The 23,739-nt window shown below is 41.0% G+C and overlaps 1 protein-coding gene across 1 annotated transcript; it reads left to right on the plus strand.

Moving 5' to 3' along the window:
• The first annotated feature begins 1,656 nt into the window (after window positions 1-1,656).
• Window positions 1,657-15,101, plus strand: LOC118412535 (aromatic-L-amino-acid decarboxylase-like). The gene is made up of 15 exons (XM_035815447.1): window positions 1,657-1,973; window positions 4,893-5,137; window positions 5,731-5,824; window positions 6,574-6,687; window positions 8,661-8,780; window positions 9,400-9,534; window positions 10,065-10,208; window positions 10,748-10,814; window positions 11,398-11,492; window positions 11,828-11,895; window positions 12,101-12,171; window positions 12,644-12,663; window positions 13,493-13,591; window positions 14,124-14,225; window positions 14,748-15,101. The coding sequence occupies exons 1-15, from the start codon at window positions 1,830-1,832 to the stop codon at window positions 14,970-14,972; spliced, it is 1,743 nt and encodes a 580-aa protein (XP_035671340.1). The 5' UTR covers window positions 1,657-1,829; the 3' UTR covers window positions 14,973-15,101.
• Window positions 15,102-23,739: the final 8,638 nt, after the last annotated feature.

The following is a 23,739-nucleotide window of genomic DNA, read 5'->3' on the forward strand; positions in this document are numbered from 1 at the left end:
TTTTCCTCACAGAAAAAGAAATGACGCAACTACTAGTAAGAGCCTTTGTTTACATCAACCACGCTCCCCAAGTAAGGAGTTTCGCGGGAAAGCTTATGCATATTGGCTGTGCCGGGGAGGGATTCCACCCCGCTGATGAACGTGCGGCAAGGCCTTCTCGCCGCTTTGTTTACATTTCCGCGGCGGTCCTGGGACGGGTAGGAGGGGCTGCAAGACAGCGGTACGGCGGGCCGGTGCTATAAAACACCTCCCTTGGAGCTGATAACTTCCTGAAACAGCGAAGGCGCGTGCTTGGCACGTGCCTATGTATTTTTACTACGATGTTTTTCTTTATTTCCCAATTTTTTTTGCCGCTACGCTGGATGAAAAAGCAGCGTAGCGGGCCTTTTACAGCGTCGTTTTTCCAGGCCACAGCGTATCGGCCCGCTATGCTGAAAAGGCCTGGCGAGTCGTGGGGCCCCGCTTATGAATATTAATTAGCCTTCGCTCTTCGCGCACAGGTGTGGACTCCGTGCGGGGTCACGGAAGGTCACGCCAGGAGGCCAAAAGAAAACAAGTTACCCCTCAGAAAAGTGCCAAAATTAATTACTTTAAAGTGGTTTATGTCAAAACTTTTACTTGGATCATTTTACCAACTATCTAATGCCTATCTACACCAAATTTCAGGCCATTCCATTGTAAGACCAGGGTACAGGGGGACAATATATTTTATTTTGGTCAAAACATGACCTTTAAACCTCAATAAAATCATTTTAGAGGCAGATATGGAAAAACTGAGAAAAAAGGATCAAGGTATTGGCCCATTCTACCCCTGTGCCAAATTTCAGGTCATTCGGTCCAGGAACGGCGGAGATGAATCACTTTGAAGATTTGACAGGAGAAAGAAGAAAGAAAGAAAGAAGAAACATTACGAATATAATATATTTCACCATACTATGTATGGCTGAAATATAATGAGCAAATCAGGGCCAGTGTCTGACTCTGACCAGATCACCACTTCTGGTCCCACGCCGAGTAATGGCGGAAGGGCGGTCGTTATGTCATTGTCATTGTCATTATATCAGGTATGTAAGAAGAATAGACCCCGATTTCGACCAAGGTGAACGAACTGGCCACCATCTGCATAATGAATTACAATTGGCGCCCATGAACTATCTTATTACTCTTTTTTTAGTCACACAAGGCAATAAAAGAAGTTGATCATTATTCTTGGTCCAGTGCACAAGTGTGTGTTTTCAGAGGATTATTCTTGTTAGTGTCCATCGTCTATCATGTGCTGACCTGTCATATTCAAATGTAACTTTTTCAAAGAATCATTCTAGGTTGAGTTATGACAGGTAACAGGTATAAACGTTACCGATCTTTAGATCCTCTCCGTTTTGCATAAAACGGAAAATAAAATAAAACACAACAAAATTGTGCCCATAGTAAATATATTGATATATGAGCTGCTAATGCACTGCGTACAAATGCTTTGTATATCAGTCCAAATTAGGTGCTATGCTCTGTGAGGCTATAAATGGTCATCAGAGATGACCTGTTGTTTCGGTGTCATTACTATCAAATAAATCAATACGATTTAGGCGCATAAATGGACGACCAATCATTTTTCTTCTGTGAAATTGTCCATAACTTGGACAAATTTAGCTTTTTATTGAATGGATTGAAATATTTTAAAGTAATCATTGTATTTAGTGTTACCATTTAGAAAATCAAAATATATGCCGTATTCGAAACCCCCATGCACACCGTATATCTCAGGTATTTGGCACGGCGCACAAATTTGGCGCTTGTATCTGCCAAATCCATGCTAGCGCACCTGACCTCTCATGTATTTGGCGGCGCAGGGATTTGGCTTCACACCACATCGTCTGTACCGTCTGGGCCTCGGGCTGTGTCGGAACAACTTTCACTGCAGGGGTAACAACTTTCACTGCCCAGCAAGGTCAAGTACAGGGCTCAGAGGTTACAAGGTGAGGGTCACAGTCGCCAAGGTTATTTGTGTGAAGGTTTAAAGCAATGTGTTAAACTTTGGTGCGAGACACCGGTGCCGCGGAGTGGATTGTTTACCAACATTATGAACAAAGCACCTCAGCTTCGCTTGGCATGGTTTAATTAAGCACTACATGCTGGCGGGATCGTAGACTGGTGTACAACGTTTTTCACAATCAACCGTTCAAGCAGGGATTTGCCTACGGATCTATTCATAGCTAGCTGCTCTACTTCTGTGTGTTCGGACCCGGCGCGGTCGCGATCCGCTGCCTGTGGACTTTGTAGTGTAAGTCGCTATCATCATGAGTACTTGATGGTTCTTTTTCTAAGTTAACATTCACTGCCTAGAAACACCCCTAGAGCACAGACACGCACCAACTTTTGCCATCAAATATTATAACACTTTATAACGTTGAAAAGATACCAAGATCGCGATTTTAATTGCTCCAAAGGGAAGATGCTGACAGTGAATCCTTACCGCGAACCTCTGCTTGGAGAGAAACATTATTTCATTATTAACACATTCGCAATTTAGCCTGACTGAAATCGCGCCCCTAGCGGCCGGCCCTAAGATTGCCGCGGGGGTCATTAAGCCCAGCCGGCGAGAGCTTGTGTAAACACAGGCTAATTCGCAATTCTGCTGCTAGTTTATTGGAGACTGCAGTGATAACAGCACATACACTATCTGACCTGCCTGACCCTAGGTCATGACCTCTCGTGCCCGGGTCATCAGGTGAGGTTATCTTCATCATGTCATCTCTGCCCGTTGCCATGGCAACACGTGAGAAGGCGTCATCATCTCCTGCCAACTCGTCAATCAATATCTGGTCTCCTAGCAACATGATGCAATCATCTCACGGTTGCCATGGTGACCAATTGCTACATGAAAGAGCAGGAGGTAATTTGAGATGACTGTGGTGGTGGTTTTGCTAATTGACCAATTCAGGTGGTGGGCATCATGAAAGCAGTAACCTGTTTCATATTGATTCTTGACATATGACTGATGAAATGTCATTTGATGCCTAGGCTGAATTTCCAACAAGTAGAAAAAAATCACTAAGGATATTTTGCAAAGTTGATAAAAAAAAGATTTTCAGATTGTTATGATGATTAATTTTTTTAAACTAGATTGCTCAGTACAAGGCCATTGACCACTTCTAGTCACTGAACTAAACTCCCTGAATCAGAAACAGATGGAGTTTTGGCAAGTTCGACTAACTGACGCAATAGGCGAAACAGGGGTTACGAGGCTTCTTGGGAAATTAGTTACTGCCCTAACTAAAGATGATAGCTCATCACATACGAATGGCCCTAGGAGCTGTAGTGAGGTACATGTAAATGTAAGTACCCAGTCTGGTACAGGCACTGGCTGAACAGCTGCTGTTTAATTCTCTACAGCAGAAATGGTAAGTTTCTGTTTTGTAGAGTCCTGTCAGAGGAATCAAGGAGGTTTTTTATTGATAAAACCTCCTTGGTACATAGGATATTGGATTTGTCCTTTACTAGTACACTAAGTAAATCTCGCTGCTGTTCCGGTGTCTATCAGACATCTGCCTCAGTGCTTCTGACTGGAGTGCTGCTTCTAGCCGCTATACATGTGACATACGTAGCCAATGTACAAAGCCACGTTCGGGATTGCGTTCTGAGCAGTTAGCACTAATACAAATCTACATAGGCGATAATGTAAAAGTTAGCAAGTTCAGAGTGTCATAATCTCATCCGTGAACATTCTAGGTCATAAGAACTCACCCCACACAGCAGCCCGCTATCTCAAGTGTCCAAAAGTCTAATATTTAAACTTTCTGACAGGTGCAACTATTCCAGCGGTCAAACCTTGCCGCCATCTTGCATTTCATGACGTCATTTTTGGGACTCAGTACTTAAAATTAGGGGTCAGCACAGGCCGAAAAGATGGACCAAAACCTAGTTTTTTGGCCGAATCTGAACATCTGCAACCTACACTGTCTCACCAATATGAAATGTACTTACATTTTTCTGCTAAAAGTCGAAAATAGGCTAAAATAATGTATGGACTCGTTTTGGGCCATCTGCGCCTGCGTCAATTAGGGTCATTGCCTTTCTCACTGAGCACAATATATTGGTTTAAGCACTTTGGAAGATATCTGATAGGCAACAAAACATAAGCAGGTGAGGGACATTACTGGTGTGTAATAGAAGACTAAAATATCGTATGTTCTAGCAACATCATGAAATAATTTGCGGATATGAGTAAAAAATGTTTCGCCACAATTTTCATCGTAAAAATAAAATCCATGTATTTGAGAACCAAGGAAGTAAGTTGGTGTGGCCGAGGGAAGCACAGGCTGATGTAGACACAGCAGATGGACAGGTTGGGCGGTTTCCTGCAGGATTTGAGCTGTAAAAACCGCAGGAAATAGTGATATTTACTCAGTACATGTGTGAGCAGAGGGTGTGTGTACTGGGAGTAGTGCTGTGCTACAAGTCAGGTTGTTGATAAAAGGCTGTGCTTTGCTGAGAGAGAGTCTTTGATCACAGTGATACCAAATATAGTAGCACCCACGAAGGAAGGTGAGCTTAAGGGACGGGACCTATCACATCAGCATCTGGTGCAGTATAATGTATTGTGTTGTCGCAATTCAAATAAAGTAAAGACCTATCACAGAGCAGAATAAGACCTTTTCCTCTGAGAGTTACAGTACTGCCTAGGAATCAAATCTTTCATCAGACCTGGCTAGGAAAAGGGCAGTTGTGTGCATCAAGTGAACCTCAGATGTAATGTTATTCTGCATCTCTGCTATATTTTGTCTCACCCTCTTCTCTTCTGTCTTGACCTCAATGAAAAGTTGTCTATAGGCTGATTTGGGCTTTCACGAATAAGCAAATGTTCAAACAAAAGCCTTTTCTTGTTCTTCTTGCAGGGTAACAAGATGCCAAAGGAAGGCAAGGGAAGCGCCCCACCTACCCCCACCCCCACCCCTGCCAGTGCAGACCCAATCCCCACCCCCAGTCCCACCCCCACCCCCGCGGTCGTAGATCCGATCGCAGCTCCTCCAGCCATGGACCACGCAGAGTTCCGGAGGATGGGGAAGGAGATGGTGGATTACATCGCTGACTACATGGAGGGGATCGAGACACGGCCGGTGTTTCCTAGTGTGAAGCCGGGGTTTGTTTGTTTATTTTAATTTTACCAGGGTTACATATCGCAAACATGTGGGTAATCCACATATCAGTCATTCAGTATCAGTCAATTTCTCAATCACCTTACTCAACATGTAAGGTGTAGTATTATTAGCTGTGAAATATACAAAGGAAGTACAAGCAACTCCATGGAAACCTGTTATTGTAGTCGTTGCGCTCTCTGTATTTGAACTATTTTGATATCGTTGGTCCATCAGACTCTTAGAGTTTCTCTCATCAACACTTTCTTGTAAATGTAGTGCTCTGTGCATATGTTCTTGGTCCCTCAGTTACAAGGCCAATATAGAGACATATAGGGTACAGCTAGTAGTAAATTATAGTAACTGTTGTCTTTCTCAATCTGCCAGTCACTAGTCACTCTGTTCCGGGACAGAAATTTGCTTTGATGAACAAAATATTACCTGTTATTACCAGGGATCTTTTTTCAGACCAAGTTGTTTTTTGTCACAGGTACATAAGACTAAAGGCCTCTTGATAGATTTTTTTGTGACAAGAATGTTTCTGTGGTACAGAATTTATTTCTGATCGGAGATTCACACCTATAACTCCCCGCCACAGATATCTGCGAGAGATGATCCCAGACTCAGCACCGCAGGACCCAGAGAGCTGGGAGAATGTGCAGGCAGACATCGAGCGTGTCATCATGCCTGGGGTCAGTACTAATATGCGGACGTTACATCCTTTAATAATACTTTTTTTTATATTTTTACTGTAAGATTAGCCAAAATTCTGTAAAAACCGTTTATCTGTGTGTTGGTAAGAATCATTTTGAAGTAAGATTGATTTGTACTAAGTTGAAATTACAGTTGCTTGAGAATCGTTTCATGTTCATCTATTATTGCTGGGACTTTATTTCAGAAAGAAGGTTAAACAATTCTGTAGTTCTAAAGTGATTCATTTGAAACTGCACATATGTCCTACAACATGAATTTGCGGTCGAGAGATCAATGCAAAACTGCTGAAATAAAAGCTTCCTAAACATTTCACATTTACAGTACCCTGTTCTGCTATCACCAGAGAAAGGCACTGGTTGGTATGACAGATTATATACAGCATGTAATATGGTGATTATAGCTAATGGTGTTATTATAACATGGGGGGTCATTATGTTCCATTAGTGACATGTGGGAGGAACTTTGCTGTGCTGTCATGGTTGTTGAGAGACCAGTTTGGATATTGAGAAGTAACGTTTTGATGTTATCCAGATGATAATATTATATGAATGTAAAACAATCTGTTTTTATATCAAACCCAAATTGATATGCATGTACCTAATAGTAACGTTGCATGTTAAGTCATGGAAAAGATATCATACGTACTGTACAGCTTTTATTCATGTGACTATACTGATTTACCAGTGAGGTAATTTGAGTGTTTAACAATGAACCTTCCTCCCCCCAGGTGACATTTTGGCACAGTCCACACTTCCACGCCTGCTTCCCAACTGGCAACTCCTACCCTGCACTCCTGGGGGACATGCTGTCTGGTGCTATCGGCTGTGTAGGGTTCTCCTGGGTACGTATTAAACCTCACACTACCGGGGACGTATTAACCCTCACACTACTGGGCCGTATTAACCCTCACACTACTGGGGGACATGCTGTCTGGTGCTATCGGCTGTGTAGGGTTCTCCTGGGTACGTATTAAACCTCACACTACCGGGGACGTATTAACCCTCACACTACTGGGCCGTATTAACCCTCACACTACTGGGGGACATGCTGTCTGGTGCTATCGGCTGTGTAGGGTTCTCCTGGGTACGTATTAACCCTCACACTACTGGGGACGTATTAACCCTCACACTACTGGGCCGTATTAACCCTCACACTACTGGGGACGTATTAAACCTCACACTACTGGGTACGTATTAACCCTCACACTCCTGGGGGACATGCTGTCTGGTGCTATCGGCTGTGTAGGGTTCTCCTGGGTACGTATTAAACCTCACACTACTGGGTACGTATTAACCCTCACACTACTGGGGACGTATTAACCCTCACACTACTGGGGACGTATTAACCCTCACACTACTGGGCCGTATTAACCCTCACACTACTGGGGACGTGTTAACCCTCACACTACTGGGTACGTATTAACCCTCACACCACTGGGGACGTATTAACCCTCACACTACTGGGGACGTATTAACCCTCACACTCCTGGGGGACATGTTGTCTGGGGCCAGCGGCTGTATAGGCTTCTACTGGGTACGTATTAACCCTCACACTACTGGGGACGTATTAACCCTCACACTATTGGGGACGTATTAACCCACACTACTGGGTACGTATTAACCCTCACACTCCTGGGGGACATGTTGTCTGCGGCCATCGGCTGTATAGGCTTCTACTGGGTACGTATTAACCCTCACACTACTGGGGACATATTTAACCCTCACACTATTGGGGGACATGCTGTCTGGTGCCATCGGTTGTATAAGCTACTACTGGGTACGTATTAACCCTCAGCTTCTACTGGGTACGTATTAACCCTCACACTACTGGGGGACATGTTGTCTGGGGCCATCGGCTGTATAGGCTTCTACTGGGTACGTATTAACCCTCACACTACTGGGGACGTATTAACCCTCACACTACTGGGCCGTATTAACCCTCACACTACTGGGGACGTATTAACCCTCACACTACTGGGTACATATTAACCCTCACACCACTGGGGACGTATTAACCCTCACACTACTGGGGACGTATTAACCCTCACACTACCGGGGACGTATTAACCCTCACACTCCTGGGGGACATGTTGTCTGGGGCCATCGGCTGTATAGGCTTCTACTGGGTACGTATTAACCCTCACACTACTGGGGACGTATTAACCCTCACACTACTGGGGACGTATTAACCCACACTACTGGGTACGTATTAACCCTCACACTCCTGGGGGACATGTTGTCTGCGGCCATCGGCTGTATAGGCTTGTATTGGGTACGTATAAACCCTCACAGTACTGGGGACGTATTAACCCTCACACTACTGGGGAACATGCTGTCTGGGACTATCGGCTGTATAGGGTACTCCTGGGTACATTTCAACCCTCACACTACTGGGGACGTATTTACCCTCACACTACTGGGTACGTATAACCCTCACACTCCTGAGTTCAGCACTTCTTTGAGTTGAACTCCAGGTTGTAATACAGGTCACAGCTTTACTATATCCTTTACAATCAGAAACCTGAAAGCAAATTGCAGGTCAAAACCTGCCTTTACAGAACTGGCTGGTGAAGGGTTATGTGAAGGTTAACTGTGCCCCCCTCCCCCCAGGCTGCCAGCCCTGCCTGTACAGAACTGGAGACAGTGGTGCTAGACTGGCTGGGGAAGGGTTAGAGGTTATGTGAAGGTTAACTGTGCCCCCCTCCTCAGGCTACCAGCCCTGCCTGTACAGAACTGTAGACAGTGATACAAGACTTGCTGGGGAAGGGTTATATGTTAGAGGTTATGTGAAGGTTGACTGTGCCCCCCTCCCCAGGCTGCCAGCCCTGCCTGTACAGAACTGGAGACAGTGGTGCTAGACTGGCTGGGGAAGATGCTGCAGCTGCCGGAGTGTTTCCTGTCCGGAACATCGGGGGAGGGGGGCGGTGTTATACAGGTCAGTCTCAAGGTCAGGTGTCAAGGGGTTACTCAAGATTTAATGTGATAACTGTTAGGTGCTAAAGAGTAAAATGTCACTTCATTGCACTTATTGAGTTATGTGTTACTGCTGTTTGCTGCATACAATGTGATTTTGAAAGATCATCAGACTAGCCAATCAGCACTGATCACAGAATTTGAGTCAGCCAATCATCTTTTCTGTCAAATAGCCAATCAGTACCAAGGACAGCATTCCAATTAGCAATATCATTCTGGTGAAACAGCCAATCAGCACTAAGGACAGCATTCCAATTAGCCAATGTTATTCCTGTCAGATAGCCAATCAGCACCAAGGACAGCATTCAAATTTATTAATCACCTAAGTCTTCTTGTTGCTTCTTTTGCTTGGTATGCATACCAGAAGCCAAAATGTTGTTATATCAGCCAAAATGTTGTTATTTGTCAGCTGATTCTGTACATACTCGTAGGTAATTGCTGTTCTTCTTGTCGATACTGTTACTGTTTTTCCAGGGCACAGCTAGTGCAGCAACCCTGGTACCCCAGGCTTTTAGACCTGATCTGAAGTGGTGCAGTAAAAACTGTTATTGTTGTTGTTATTGTTATTGTTGTTATTCCAGGGCACAGCTAGTGAAGCGACACTAGTAGCCCTGCTTGCCGCCCGCTCCAAGGCAGTGCAGAAGTTTAAATCAGACCGTCCCGAGATGTCCGACCATGACATCATGGGCAAACTGGTGATCTACACTTCTGATCAGGTGATGGTGTTTTACTGTACATTCTGAAATGTTTGCAATGGTTTGGTCTTTGCAGTTTTCTTAGCGACCTGTTCACTATAAGTTTACGCAGTCATACATACACATTTCCGATGTAGCATCTACTGCAGTTCCAGCAAAACTGGATGAATCAACAGTAATGTTCATGTTTGTTGGTCAAGACACGTTGTCCTCAGTTTTGCCATTTCTGTCCTTGCAAGGTGTTCCTTGCAACGAACACTTAAATAGTCAATGATAAGCTGTTATGACATTACTTAAAGGTTTGGGGAAAACAGAAGTCCCTGCATTTCATGTATGATTGTTACAACTGAAAATTGAGAATATTTACAACTTTTTTATTATCAGTAACGTAAGGAGTTGCCAAGTTGTGAATCACATATTGATCAGAAAATGATACAATCAGTAACTTTTCCTAACATTGGGTTCTACTCCTGAATGATACAGGAGTATACAGTATAAAGCTATTTTCACCCTATAGAGAATTGTTTGATAATTGCATACCCACCTCCCAGGCGCATTCCTCCGTGGAGCGGGCGGCCATGTTGGGCGCTGTCAGGTGCAGGAAGCTGCAGACTGACGAGGACCTCGCGCTGAGGGGAGCGGTACTGCAGGCTGCTGTGCAGGAGGACAGAGCTCAGGGACTTCTGCCTTTCTTTGTAAGCTGGAAAGTTATTTCTTTGTGTTGTGCTAATTTCATTGGTTGGTTCTAAAAGATGCAGAAAATAGCAGTTATAGCATGATATGATTTTGTCTTGACATAAATTAGGCGTTTCAGGTAGCATCCACTATCTTTTGTCAGTGACACAAGGAACCTTGTTTTAAGAGCAGGTTTTATATGCTAACTAAGAGTTTGTAAGAATAAGAAGTAAAAGAGAGTCAAGACAAGATTAAAAAGATATTGCTGAATGGGAAGATCAACAGAGTCAGAGAGGAAGACTTTACCTTGGTTTCAGGGAGTACTAAAATCAAGTCCGATTCAGCTGTGTGTTTTCATCTTGACATTGCTGAATTTTTTCTTCGAAATGATTTTATGTCAAGCAAGTGAGTTGATGTGAGGAACTTTCATCGATGAATCTGGTATTGATCTGCTATACCTGTGTTTAATAATAGTGATATCTTATGAGAGCATGATTGATCATTGAGAATGAATTTCTGGCCGTGCATCCTTGACCCACTCCTTACCTGCCGTTGCTAGGTGGTTGCTACGCTGGGGACCACGCCCTCCTGTGCCTTCGACAGCTTACAGGAACTTGGACCCGTCTGTGAGTGATGGTTCTTTTTTGTTTTTACTTTTAGTCATTGATGATGAAGGTCGTTTCTAATTTAACGTTTGTTCCCTTTCAGAGGTCAGTTTTTCCTTCCTCTGTTTCTTGTTAGCTTAGTTGTGAATGGAGTCCTGACAGAGCATGGAGTTGATTTTTTACTTGAAAATATAAGAACTTCCAGAAAGTGCACACAATCCATAGTTAGGTTCTCTGGAATGCTTTTTGTAAATGGAAAGGAAATTGCCATCTTCCAATCCAGGTTTAGGTATTGACCTGCTATTAACCTTTGATCCTTAGCCCTGTGACCCCAAGTTGTGAGGTCATATGGATGCGGCATATGCTGGCAGTGCCTCCTTGTTGTAAACCTTTGACCCTTGCCCCTGTGACCACAGGTTGTAAGGAGGTCATGTGACAGCATGTAGACGCGGCGTACGCCGGCATTGCCTTCATGTTGTTAACCTATAACCCTTGCCCCTTTGACCCCAGGTCGTGAGGAAGTCATGTGGCTGCATGTAGACGCGGCGTACGCCGGCAGTGCCTTCATGTGGTTAACCTATAACCCTTGCCCCTTTGACCCCAGGTCGTGAGGAGGTCATGTGGCTGCATGTAGACGCGGCGTACGCCGGCAGTGCCTTTATCTGCCCTGAGTACAGACCACTGCTGGATGGGGTGGAGGTGGGTTCTCCTTTTTAGGGACGGTCACACAAATGTGAATGTACAAGTCTGTATGTGTTGGGTATTGACATTCTTTTGGTTTAGGTTAAGTTCGTAGGGAAGAAGTTGTACTTCACTTTGGCTTTTATTGTGCAGCCAGGTTATTGAACTGAAAAAAATACTTTTTTGGCTGCCAACTTTACCAAAACAAAAAAAGGGAACTCGTGGAATTAAATATATGCGCTCATGTGACAGCTCCCTTCGGACACACCAACACATGTATTTGGTTCCTGACTATCTTGACCAAGTTTTTGCAGTAAAGCAGAAATTCAAACTATTTGAAACCTTTTTCCCAGTTTGCAGATTCCTTCAACTTTAACCCCCACAAGTGGATGAGGGTGAACTTTGACTGCTCAGCCATGTGGTGAGTTATGAACTTCAACCCTGACTCCCAACCTTTCACTTCTAGCCCTACATGATTTTCTTAACCTTTTAGTATGAATAAAGGCAAATTCAATGGCGTTCCTCAGTAAAACCTCTGTGCTTCTGTCTTGTGTTTTTTGAAAGACAGCTACAGTGAAAAAATCCCAAAGGATCTAATCTGTGCTGACATGTTCTGGTTGTTGAAGGATTCGGAACCGAGCAGACATCGTGGACGCATTCAACCTGGATCCACTCTACCTCAAACATGACAACCAAGGTCAGGATGGGTGTCGGGCTCATGTCATCTGGCTTTTGATTGGTCATTTGAACAGTGAAAAGCTAGCTCACGGTTTTTATACAGCACTGGTAGCACTTATTATGCTTTCCCTGTTGTTTATATTATCTTGAAGAACTTTATTGCACAATGATCGTACGCGGTACAATGTATGGCAGAAAAAAGAAGAAACAAACTTATCATCCTAATTACTAAAGCAAGTACTAAAACATAGTACATTATGCAGATTATGAATATAGAATGACATTTGACATCCTTATTTCTAAAACAATGAGAGCTAGCTTAAAACATTGTACTGCATTCGAGTGGGGCTAATTATGAGTTTCGGTATTTTTTGTTATGACAAAGCAATCTTTTATATATTTACCTATTTTAGCATTGTGGGAGTTGTCACATCTGAATATATATAACCTGTGTATCTCACCTGGGCTCTTCTCTCTCCTTGGTGCTGAAGGTTTGGTGACAGACTACAGGGTGAGCAGCTTTCAGATCTCCTAAATAATCCTGTCATTAAGCCTGTAGGTCTGTAGGTCTTTAGTCTGTGGTCTTCTCTATTTTCTGTGTACTTACCTGTAGGTATCCTCTTGAACATGCTTTCAGATCTCCTGAATAATCCTGTCATTAAGACTGTAGACAGTGTAGGTCTGTGGTCTTCTCTATTTTCTGTGTACTTACCTGTAGGTATCCTCTTGAACATGTTTTCAGATCTCCTAAATAATCCTGTCATTAAGCCTGAAGGTCTGTAGTCTGTGGTCTTCTCTATTTTCTGTGTACTTACCTGTAGGCATCCTCTTGAACATGCTTTCAGATCTCCTAAATAATCCTGTCATTAAGCCTGTAGGTCTGTAGTCTGTGGACTTCTCTGACTATTTGCTGTGTACTTACCTGTAGGTATTCTCTTGAGCATGCTTTCAGATCCTGTCCTTAACTTCAAGCCTGTAGGTCTGTAGTGTGCAGTCTTCTCTGCCTATTTGTTGTATAACCTGTAGATATCCTCTTGAGTAGGCTTTCAGATCTCATCTGCTATTGTCTGTGCTTTTCCTTACACCTGTCTGTCATTCTGCAGTTTTCTCTGCCTGTTTGCTGGGCATTTAGTCCTTCTCTTTGGCAGATAGTGGTGACCTAAATGTGTTTTTTAGTACTTTATGTTGATAGTTTGCTTGAGAGTTCCCTTTTCACACATTTTAGTTGATATTTTTACCTTCCTGCAGTACTATTAGATATGACTAGGGACATTGATTGAATCTTGACTGCACTGACAAATACCACTATATAGGGGCATAACTGACCTTTAACCCTGCAGCACTGGCAGATTCCGCTAGGGCGGCGCTTCCGCTCGCTGAAGCTGTGGTTCGTGTTACGCATGTTCGGGGTCAAAGGTCTTCAGGAGCATATCAGGAAGGTGAGACATAAGACGTTTTTTTAGTAAGAAGAATGTTTGTTTTGGTTGAAGAAGCAAGGATCAGATCTCTTTTAGTACAGCAACGTTATTGAGCCACATGTAAAGCGTATACAAACTAAGGGCATGTATCAACATACTCATAGTAATGTGTTATGCTTCGGTCCCATTTGCAAATTGAGGCCTGGACGAGATGTTTATGGAACCAAACGTTTTTTAACCGAACGAACCGCATGATTTAATAAAAGAGACAAAAAACTTAAAAGTTCCTAAACTCATAAATATAATCATGTATTTAGTTTGGTTTGGAAATGTGATCTTTGCATTAGCAGTGTTTTTGCCCAGCATCTTTTGCTTCCTATTGTGATCTCATCTGACTGTTTCTAACACTCACATGTCAGAAAGTTGTGAGTTATTTAAAAACCTTCACACCTTGTACATTCCGAAACACATGAAGTAACAATAAAGAAGTTGAACTTGGTTCAGCTGACAGCACACGAAGATGCTGACATTCCCTGTTCTGTTCTCCTTGCAGCAAGTCGGGCTGGCTAAGGAGTTTGAGACCCTTGTAAGGAGCGACGAGAGATTCGAGGTTACAGCTAAGGTGGTGCTAGGGCTGGTCTGCTTCCGACTCAAGGTGTGTGACGGAGTATACGTTTTGTTAGTACATCTAGAGTTCTCTTTGTTGTGCATCATGCATGTATCTCAGACTACATTTGATGTGTTTTTGATTGCTAAGATTACCGAGCAATAAAGTCTGATATCTGTCAAGCCTGCCACACCTTTATCTATCCATTTCTACCTACATTGTATTTAGATTTACCATATTTGTGGAAGGATTGACATAATAGGTGACTATCACCTTTGCAAGATGTCAGCCCGGAGACAAGACTGTAAGGTTTGATCCACTCACACCGGGAATGTCCCCTACCGCACTTATACCTTTGCTTTAAAGAACAAATCATATTGCCCAAGCTCAACCTTCACACATTTGCAAGTGTTTTTCCAATGTTTCTAGTACTAGTATCTTAGAAATGGCATAAAGCTGTCACTTTGGCTCTAAGTGCCTTAAAACAGTTAACCTAACTATTAAGATTTCTTCAAGACTTCTTCGAGTGTTTGCAAGATAAGTTGTATATTTCGTACATTTTGTCTGTAGGGTTCCAATGACGTTAACGAGCTGCTACTTAAGAAGATTAACGATGGGAAGAAGATCTACCTGGTCCCGTCCCAGATGCGAGGAGCATACTTCCTGAGATTTGCCGTCTGCGCCGCCACGACAGCATCTCAAGACGTCTCCTACGCCTGGGAGATTATCAGTCAGCTGGCCGGCGACGTCTTACAGGGGGAAAACAGCGGAAACAACAAAGATGGTGAAAAATAGGCGGCGTAACTTTTAAAATCAGCATTTTAGGGGAGGCAGCATTATTCAGGTTTTGGTCCTTTAATCTGTTGGGGAGTGTTTTCAGTGGGCGGGTGACATTTCACAGGGAGAAAACAGTAAAAACAACAATTTACAAAAAAGATAATTTAAATTTTTTTGACTTGCCATGGCAATAGGTTTCTGAAAGGCATATTGGACAAAAATCACTAATTTGGTTTAAACAATGGAATTTTAAGATTTTCTTGCTAAACTTCACTTGTTGTCAATAATTTTTAATATCTAACATATCTAAGTATGGCAATTATTATTAGATATTCATACATTATACTAAATTGATAACGTAATTGGTAAAAATTAAAGATGGCCGACAATATTAATTCATTCATTCAATTTATGAAAAGTATAACCAGCTTTTTTTCACCTGGATTTCATCACTACTTGGTAGTTTCTTAAAAAACATTTATGTGAAAGTTTTCGATCCGTCTTCATGTATTTTAGGGTTGAATGTTAAAAAAGATGTATCTTAATACATTTAAGCTTGATACGTCATTTTACGTCGTTGCGTTTGCTTTTGAATTCACAACAGACGTCTTATAACACTTAAATATTGCAACATTTATTGTTAAATTTTTGTGAGATATTTAGGAAAGATGGGAATTCCCTGTTTAAGCCAAAAGAAAGCAAATAATAACATTATATTTACGCCATATTACGTTATAATGATATAAAAATTATAAAAATTACAAAACTTGACGAGCATATAAAAGTGAAAGAAAGTGTTTTTGAACCAGTTTTAGCTCACTGAAGAGCTATTCTTTCACTGGTCGTGACAGAGAAGACAGACGCTTTGTACAGCAACCATTTCCAGTAGCGTGCATGTCGAGCGACAAAGCCGAAATCGAACTGACGGCTTCTAGTTCCAGAGGCAGGGCCGCTAACCACTGGACTACGCGCTCTACACAAATCACTTTTGTGATCGTACAGTAAGCCATTTCGAAATTACGAAGGGGGAAGTGGTCCAGGGAATACCCCAAAATCCCAGTCTGGATAGGGTTAAGAAGCTGGTAGAAACCGTCAAAAATTGACAGGGTATTTTTGTACCAAATTTAACATACGTTTGAATTTGATTTTTTTTTACTGCAATGTTTCAATTTAAACTACTAATTCACCCCACTGTTTAAAGAATGTAACAAGGAATATGTTGATATTAAAAACTTAAAAGGATATGACCCCGACATTTACGAACCGATGCAGTTTGATCCAGATTCCCGGTACCCATGACGACAGGTACAGCGGTAGCTCCCTTCAGTGTTCACACAGTTGTGATCACATCCTCCGTTGTTACTGGAGCACTCGTTTATGTCTAAGAGGGGAAAAAGAGGCTGAGTTACTCTCCAGCATAAGCGATAGTCTGAGATAATTTTTGAAACCATCGCAACCAAAACGAAATTTTATACAGCATATGGATCTACACATCTGCTGCAAAAAAAGACTTCTGTACACAATGACAATATTAGCCATCCTTTTCAGCTCTAGTTTCCCTTCTCCAGATAATGGAATCAGATATCGTTTAACATTTAGATAATGGTAGCATGGCAGTCAGTTGAACACAGGACAACGCAACGCTATAAAGGTACAGGGCTGATAACCCAGTTGGACCTCTCTACAGGAAAGCATGTTAAAATACAGTGAAACAAGGCTTCAGAAAAGTACTAACCACACTTTCAGCCTTAAAAGACATTATCCACCAGAAAATCACATGGGTCATCTTTACAACCGTTAAAAAAGAAAACATCGAGTTTATCAGTTAAAAACTCCGAGTGATGCTTGCTCCATGAAAGAAACCTCACATTTGACCCCGTTTTTCTGCTGATACCACCCATATGACAACTAAAATTCTTCCGCACGCAAGAAAACTGCTAAACTAAGCAAATTTTGTCCGAAATTTAAATTTACATAACAAACTTTCGTATTGTCATTGTTAATGTCTTATTACCGATCCCAAACATTTTCTAATTATTTCACATTTTCAAAGTATATAACCAAAACAACATTTTTGTAAGTGACGTGTCAAACATTTAGACTTAAGACTCAAAACATCATTTTTGTAAGTAACGTGTCAAATGTTTAAAGTTAAAAATTAAGAAACTGGTCTACCGGTGGAAACCGTCGAAAACTGTCAGGGTGAACAAATATCTTTGTTGCAAAACGTAAGTGTGGATTTGATCATTTTCAACTGTGATGTTTCGATGTTAACTACTAATGTATCCCATTTGTTAAAGAATGTAACACGGAATATCTTGATATTCAGAAAAAAACATTATTTGATCCCCAATATTTACGAACCGATGCATCTTGATCCAGATTTCCGGTACCCATGACGACAGGTACAGCGGTAGCTCCCGTCAGAGTTCACACAGTTGTGGGCACAGCCTCCGTTGTTACTGGAGCACTCGTTTATATCTAAGAGGGGAAAAAGAGTGTTACTCTCCAACATAATAGATAATTTTTGAAACCATCACAAATGAAACTTTATACAGCATGCAATCGTTTGTTGACAGGCATTTTTAAAAAGAAAATCGCTAATTTTAGTTCTAACAATGTATTTTTCAAGTTTGTTTGCTACTTTACTGCTATTTTCTTACATAGATAAAATCGAATGTCGGACATTTCGGCACATGGACACTTCGGCCCCCTGGCAATCAGGACATTCCGACCCCAAGTCGAGGACACTTGGGCCACAAGCCGAGGGCACTTCGGCCCCGGGTCCAGTCCACGATAGTTATCTAACACGTAGCACGAGTTGACTAAATAACATATAATTTTAGGACGTATGATTTTACTTGTACAATATACAGTGGAATCCGCTTATTTGCATAGCCGAGGTGTCAGGCGATTTCATGCAATTCTCCAAAGTAGTCGATTAACCCGCTGAGATCAAACGCAGCACTGAAGGGGAAAGGGGTCGTAGAGGTTATGGCTGACACCTGGAACAAACATGTGTATTACATCAAGGAGGTTATATCACATCCTATATAACCTAGCGGGGCCGAAGTGTCCTCGGTCTGGGGCCGAAGTGTCCTGGAGTTGGGGCAGAAATGTCCGGGCCGAAGTGTCCATGTGCCGAACTGTCCTGATACCATAAAATCTCATATTATATACAATATATCCCATAATCAGAAATACATAAATTATTCTAATTTGATGACGTTAATAACCAGAATTCAAAATGGCTGACCATATAACCAAATCAAGAATAACTAGCTCATCATGCCTTTGAATTTTCAACTACCTGGTATTTTTTTTTCAATAAAAAAAACTTTTGAATGAACGTTTTATGATTTTTTGTTGTAAGAATATATGTTTGAAAATTCAAGTTGGTGGCTATATAATGGCGGAGACCAACTTGAATGTAAGATACTCATGACGTCATTTTGATGCCATTACTGTTGTTTTGGCATTACAAGTCATAACAAACATTATTATTCTGTTATCTGCACGTGTTGTTACATTTTTAGCATACATTGTAAGTTTTCTGGAAATACAACTTTTTCATAATTCCAGCCAGTACAGTCAAAATAATGCGTAAAATTCTTTATGGATAAGTTTAGAGAATGTAACAAGGAATATCTTTATATTTAAAAAAAGGAAAATATTTCATCCCCGATATTTACGAACCGATGCATCTTGATCCTGATGTCTGGTACCCATGACGACAGGTACAGCGGTAGCTCCCGTCAGTGTTCTCACAGTTGTGGGCACAGACTCCGTTGTTACCGGAGCACTCGTTTATATCTAAGAGGGGGAAAAAGAGTGGTACTATCCAACATAATAGATAGTCTGAGATAAATGTGCTGAAAATTGACAGCCATTTGCACTACAATGATAGCATTTACCATTCTTTTTAGCTATAAATTTCCGTCTTCAGATAATTAAATCGAAAACTGTTTATTAATCGGATAGCAGCATATTGAGATTGGCAGTCAGTTCAACACAGGTCAACGCAGCTTGCTAAACGTAAATGGCTGATACCACAGGTGGACCTCCCCATAGGAAAGCACGTTAAAATAAACTTAAACAAGGCTTAAAAAAAGTACCAATTTTGATCTTGCATTTTTTCCCAGTCCCAGGGGTAATTTTTTATAACTATTAAAAAATGAAAACAGGTAGTTTATTGGCTACAACGTCGAGGGATCCTTGCCCAAGGAGGAACCCTCACCTTTGACTGCATCCATATGACCCAACAACTGAAATCTTTCGGCACACCAACTCAACTGCTAAACCAAACAAATTTTGTCTAAAAGGAAAAAAAAAACCGGCTTGGCCCATAACTGTCTCGTCTGCCAAAAAATAATCTTCGGGTGGGGCAATATTTTCAAGGAAACTTACCCCTATTCAGCCCGGGCTTTATTTGGTCATCCCTGGCCCGGGGGGGGGGGGGGGGCTTTTGAGGCCCTCCACTTCTAAGTCCTCTAACTCTTGAACGACGTGCTGTAGGGCCACCAAATTTCAGGACATGATATCAACATAATATCTAATAAGTATGTGACGTTTGACGTTACGTTGACGTAAAATGACGTAATTATAACGTCATCAATTTGATTATATTGGCCGGACCCATGAAAAAAGGGTATTCTCAGAAAACTTCAAGTTATACTACAAAAATGTAACAAGTACAAAAAAAAAAAAATAATGTTTAGTACGACTTGTATTGCCAATAGCAACATCAATGACGTCATAATGACGTCATAAATGACGTCATGCACATCTAAGATACGAGTTAGGCTCCGCCATATTATATCCACTACCTTCAATTTTTAAAAGTACTTTTTTGGCAATAAATAGTCACAAAGGGCAATGGAAATAGACTAAATCCATTCATTTAGATGGTTTTTGAGGAAAAAATACCAGGTAGTTGCAAATTTTAAGGGATAATTAGCTTGTTATTCTTGATCTGGCCATACGGTCCGCCATCTTGGATTTGGGGCTGATGACGTCATCAACTTAGCATAATTTATGCATATATAATTATGAAAGATATGCTAAATAATATAAGATTTTATTTATGTAATAAAATAGCAATATAGCAAATAAATGTGTAAAATACATTGTTAAAACCAAAAATAGTGATTTTTGGCAAAACTGCCTGTCAGCAAACGGTTGCCATGGCAACACGAAAAAATGGAAAATTTGTCAAACTTCGTAAAATTGTTGCCAACAATATTTTATGAAAAACTCACCAAATTTGGTGGCTTTAGCGTAAGGCGTTCTGGCGTTATAGGACATCGAAGTTGGCGCAGGCCTCAAAAGCCCCCCCCCCCCCGGTCTGAATAGGGTTAATCGTATTCCTAGTTTGTGGCTACTACTGCGCAACTCAAATCCAATGCCTGTCCTATAATGCGAATTAAACTCTCTTAATTCTTTGCGATTATGTAGAATTGCGAAACATCTTAATATTGCTATGTCTTTCAAAAGTTATAGTTTCAATCCCATGAAGCAGGTGCCTTGCTTATCTTGCCTCAAGCGGTATATGTCGGAATAGAAAATAAACTCGGCACAAAAAGTTTGGAATATTAACTTTGACTGATCATATGTCCGTTGTTTCTGCATCAATTTTAATGTGTTATATATCAATAGAAAGCGTGTGTGATTTGGTGCACTGATAATTGAATAGTTATTGATATGGAATACTATATTTTTTTTCAATTTGTTGCCATATTTCTTTTAAACAGTGTAAATGTAAATATTTTATACCTGTTTGGCAGAAAACGTAATGCCCATCACCACACTTCTGATCATCCCAATATGTGTGGTCCTGTTGCTCATGAAACGGCCCATTGTTTGGTTCTCCCGGAGCCCAGTTGGTGTAATCACTGCTATACAGACGTGTTCCGTCGGTCCAACGCCAAATCCCCTCCGACTAAAATTCACAACGTCAAAAGGAAATTGCATATTTATATTTCAGCCATAACAAAGATGGGTTAATACCCTCAGGCAATTCTTTTTTTTCATATCTGCCTTTAAAATAATTGCCTGCTTGAAAAAAGCAGGTACTGTTTCTGGTAGGGAGTCTTTGTGATTCCGGACTGATATCAACACTTTCGTAGTGACCGTAAGCTCAGGAAGCGCTCCAGACGGAATTCCGGTGGGGTCGTTATCCTCTTTAGACAAAATATCGCCAAAGGCGTTACCAAATTGAAAAGTAATAAACCGGACATACTCTGGTGCAAATTGGATAAGTTTTTCTTTGGCCTAGAGGCACATATGATACTGGGATGTTTGTACTTACCTCCTGAAAATTCACCTTTATTCACCACAAAAAAGAACACAATTTTTGAAGACTTAATGGAGGACGTGGCGAAATTCCATAACCCAGGACATGTTCTCATATACTTGGTGATCTGAACTCAAGAACAGCTAATTTACAGGAAAAACTTTTTGATTGTTTTGACGAAAATTCTTCAGAAATTGATATAAAACTTAGATACAGACAACATCAGAAATAAGTGTGGTAGGGAATAAGTTGATTTGTGCTCGGCCGCTAACATGATAATAGTAAATGGAAGGACGATTGGTGACCTCCCTGGAAAAAGTACATGCATTAAATACAACGGGGAAAGCACTGTAGACTACTGCATAACCAGTCTACCCCTTTTTTCATCGGTACAATACTTTAAAGTCCATAATCCCACATGGTTGTCAGATCACTGCCAGATTTCGGTGTCAATTAAAACAAACCATTCTAGGTTTAGAAATATTTATAATAATAATGAAAAACTCCTTTCCCAACCAAAAAAATACATTTGGGATAATGATTCTCGTGAAAAATTTCAAAAGGCATTCCAACTTCCCCAAGTTAAAACTAAGATCAATCAGTTCATGCTACAACAGTACACACACGCAGATGCTGAGAAAGCTGTTGAGGATGTTAACTATATTATAAAAATGGCAGCAAACTTATCACTAAAATCAATTTGGCTCTCCAAACGGAAAAAGAAACCCACTTGTAAGCCATGGTATGACCAACAGTGCCGTGATCTAAGATAAAAAATTAGAACTCTTGCCGCAGAAATAAGGAAGTATCCTTGGCGACAAGACAAAAGACAGGCGTACACTTTTAAAGTGAAAGAATACAATAAGTTAATTAAGAAGACAAAGAAACATTATAATGAAGAGAAAATGACTCAAATTTCTAGATTGTCTAAAGAACACCCAAAATCATTTTGGAAGGAGATTGACAAGTTACGAAATTTAGAAACCGGAAATAAAAAAAGAAACTAGCGAACAAATTTCGACCGAGGAGTGGTTAAACCATTTTAAGACACTAAATAGCAATGTTAAAATGGATGAAGGGGAACAAGAATATGCGGACAGTATTGTAACATCATTAGAGCTTCAAACAGACAATCCACTAGATTTTACCCTTCAAGAAAACGTTTAATATTTTATTACAATCTGGGACGTTCCCTGACCAATGGAGTCAGAGTATGCTAGTTCCTATACATAAAAGTGGTGAACAAAAAACCTACGAACTACAGAGGCATCGCCATCTCCAGCTGTGTTGGTAAACTCTTCACATCCATTTTAAACAAACGACTACAACAATACCTTGAAAGAGAAAACTTATCATCCCCTTTCCAATCTGGCTTTAGAAAAAACTTTCGAACAAGCGATAACGTTTTTGTGCTTAAAACACTAATTGATCAAGAAATACCCAAGCCTGCAGGTAAATTATATGCTCGCTTCATTGATTTCCGTATGCCGTTTGACTCTGTCTGGCGGACTGGTCTATTTTACAAACTCTTGTCATCAGGCATCGGAGGAAACTTCTTTAAAATTATAGAATCAATATACTCTAATGTAAGTTACTGCGTAAAAACACCAAATGGCCTAACACCATACTTTCAATCTACATGTGGGGTACGACAAGGGTGTAACCTTAGCGCCCTCCTATTCAACTTATACGTAAACGATCTCCCAAACATATTAAATTTGCGATTGTCCGACCCTCCAATGTTACAAGACACACCCATCAATGGTTTATTTTGGGCGGATGACCTTGTACTTCTCTCAAAATCCGAGTCAGGCCTAAAAGAGTGCATAAGAACACTTGATCAATTTTGTTCTATCTGGAAATTACCAATAAATGAAAAGAAAACTAAAGTAATGATATTCTCAGAAAATGGACGAGCTAGCAGTCAAAACTCCACTTATATAAAATACAGGGCCGTCCAATTGACATTGCAACCTCCTACACATACCTCGGAGTAGATTTCACCCCCTCAGGTTCATTTAATCGCGCTACCAAACAGTTACGGTTAAAAGCACTTCAGGCTTCTTTTAAATTAAAATCACTGTTATCAACAAATTTCAACCCATCCATCCCGCTCGCCCTTGAATTATTCAACAGTTGCATAAAACCGATTTTACTTTATTTTGGCGAAGTCCTTGGAACAACTGTACAAGGAAGAGACCTTATTTTCTATGGGATAAAAGAATATGAAAATGAAAATACCAGAGAATCAATAAATAGGATTATCAGTACGTTACTGGGATCAGAAATTCATATCCTTAGAGCCTCTCGTGTTGGCAAAAAAGACCCTTCCACTACTCGCCCTGTCCTTGTCCGGTTTCAAAAATACAGCGACAAATTGAACATTATGTATCAATCAAACACACTAAGAGACCAGGACATAACTTCTGAGCAACCAAAAATATCATATAAAATTTCTGATTTGGAATTTGTGCTTTTGAATTATTGCAAAAT

Source organism: Branchiostoma floridae, chromosome 3 (assembly GCF_000003815.2).
Source record: "Branchiostoma floridae strain S238N-H82 chromosome 3, Bfl_VNyyK, whole genome shotgun sequence".
In the NCBI taxonomy this organism is placed as follows: domain Eukaryota; kingdom Metazoa; phylum Chordata; class Leptocardii; order Amphioxiformes; family Branchiostomatidae; genus Branchiostoma; species Branchiostoma floridae.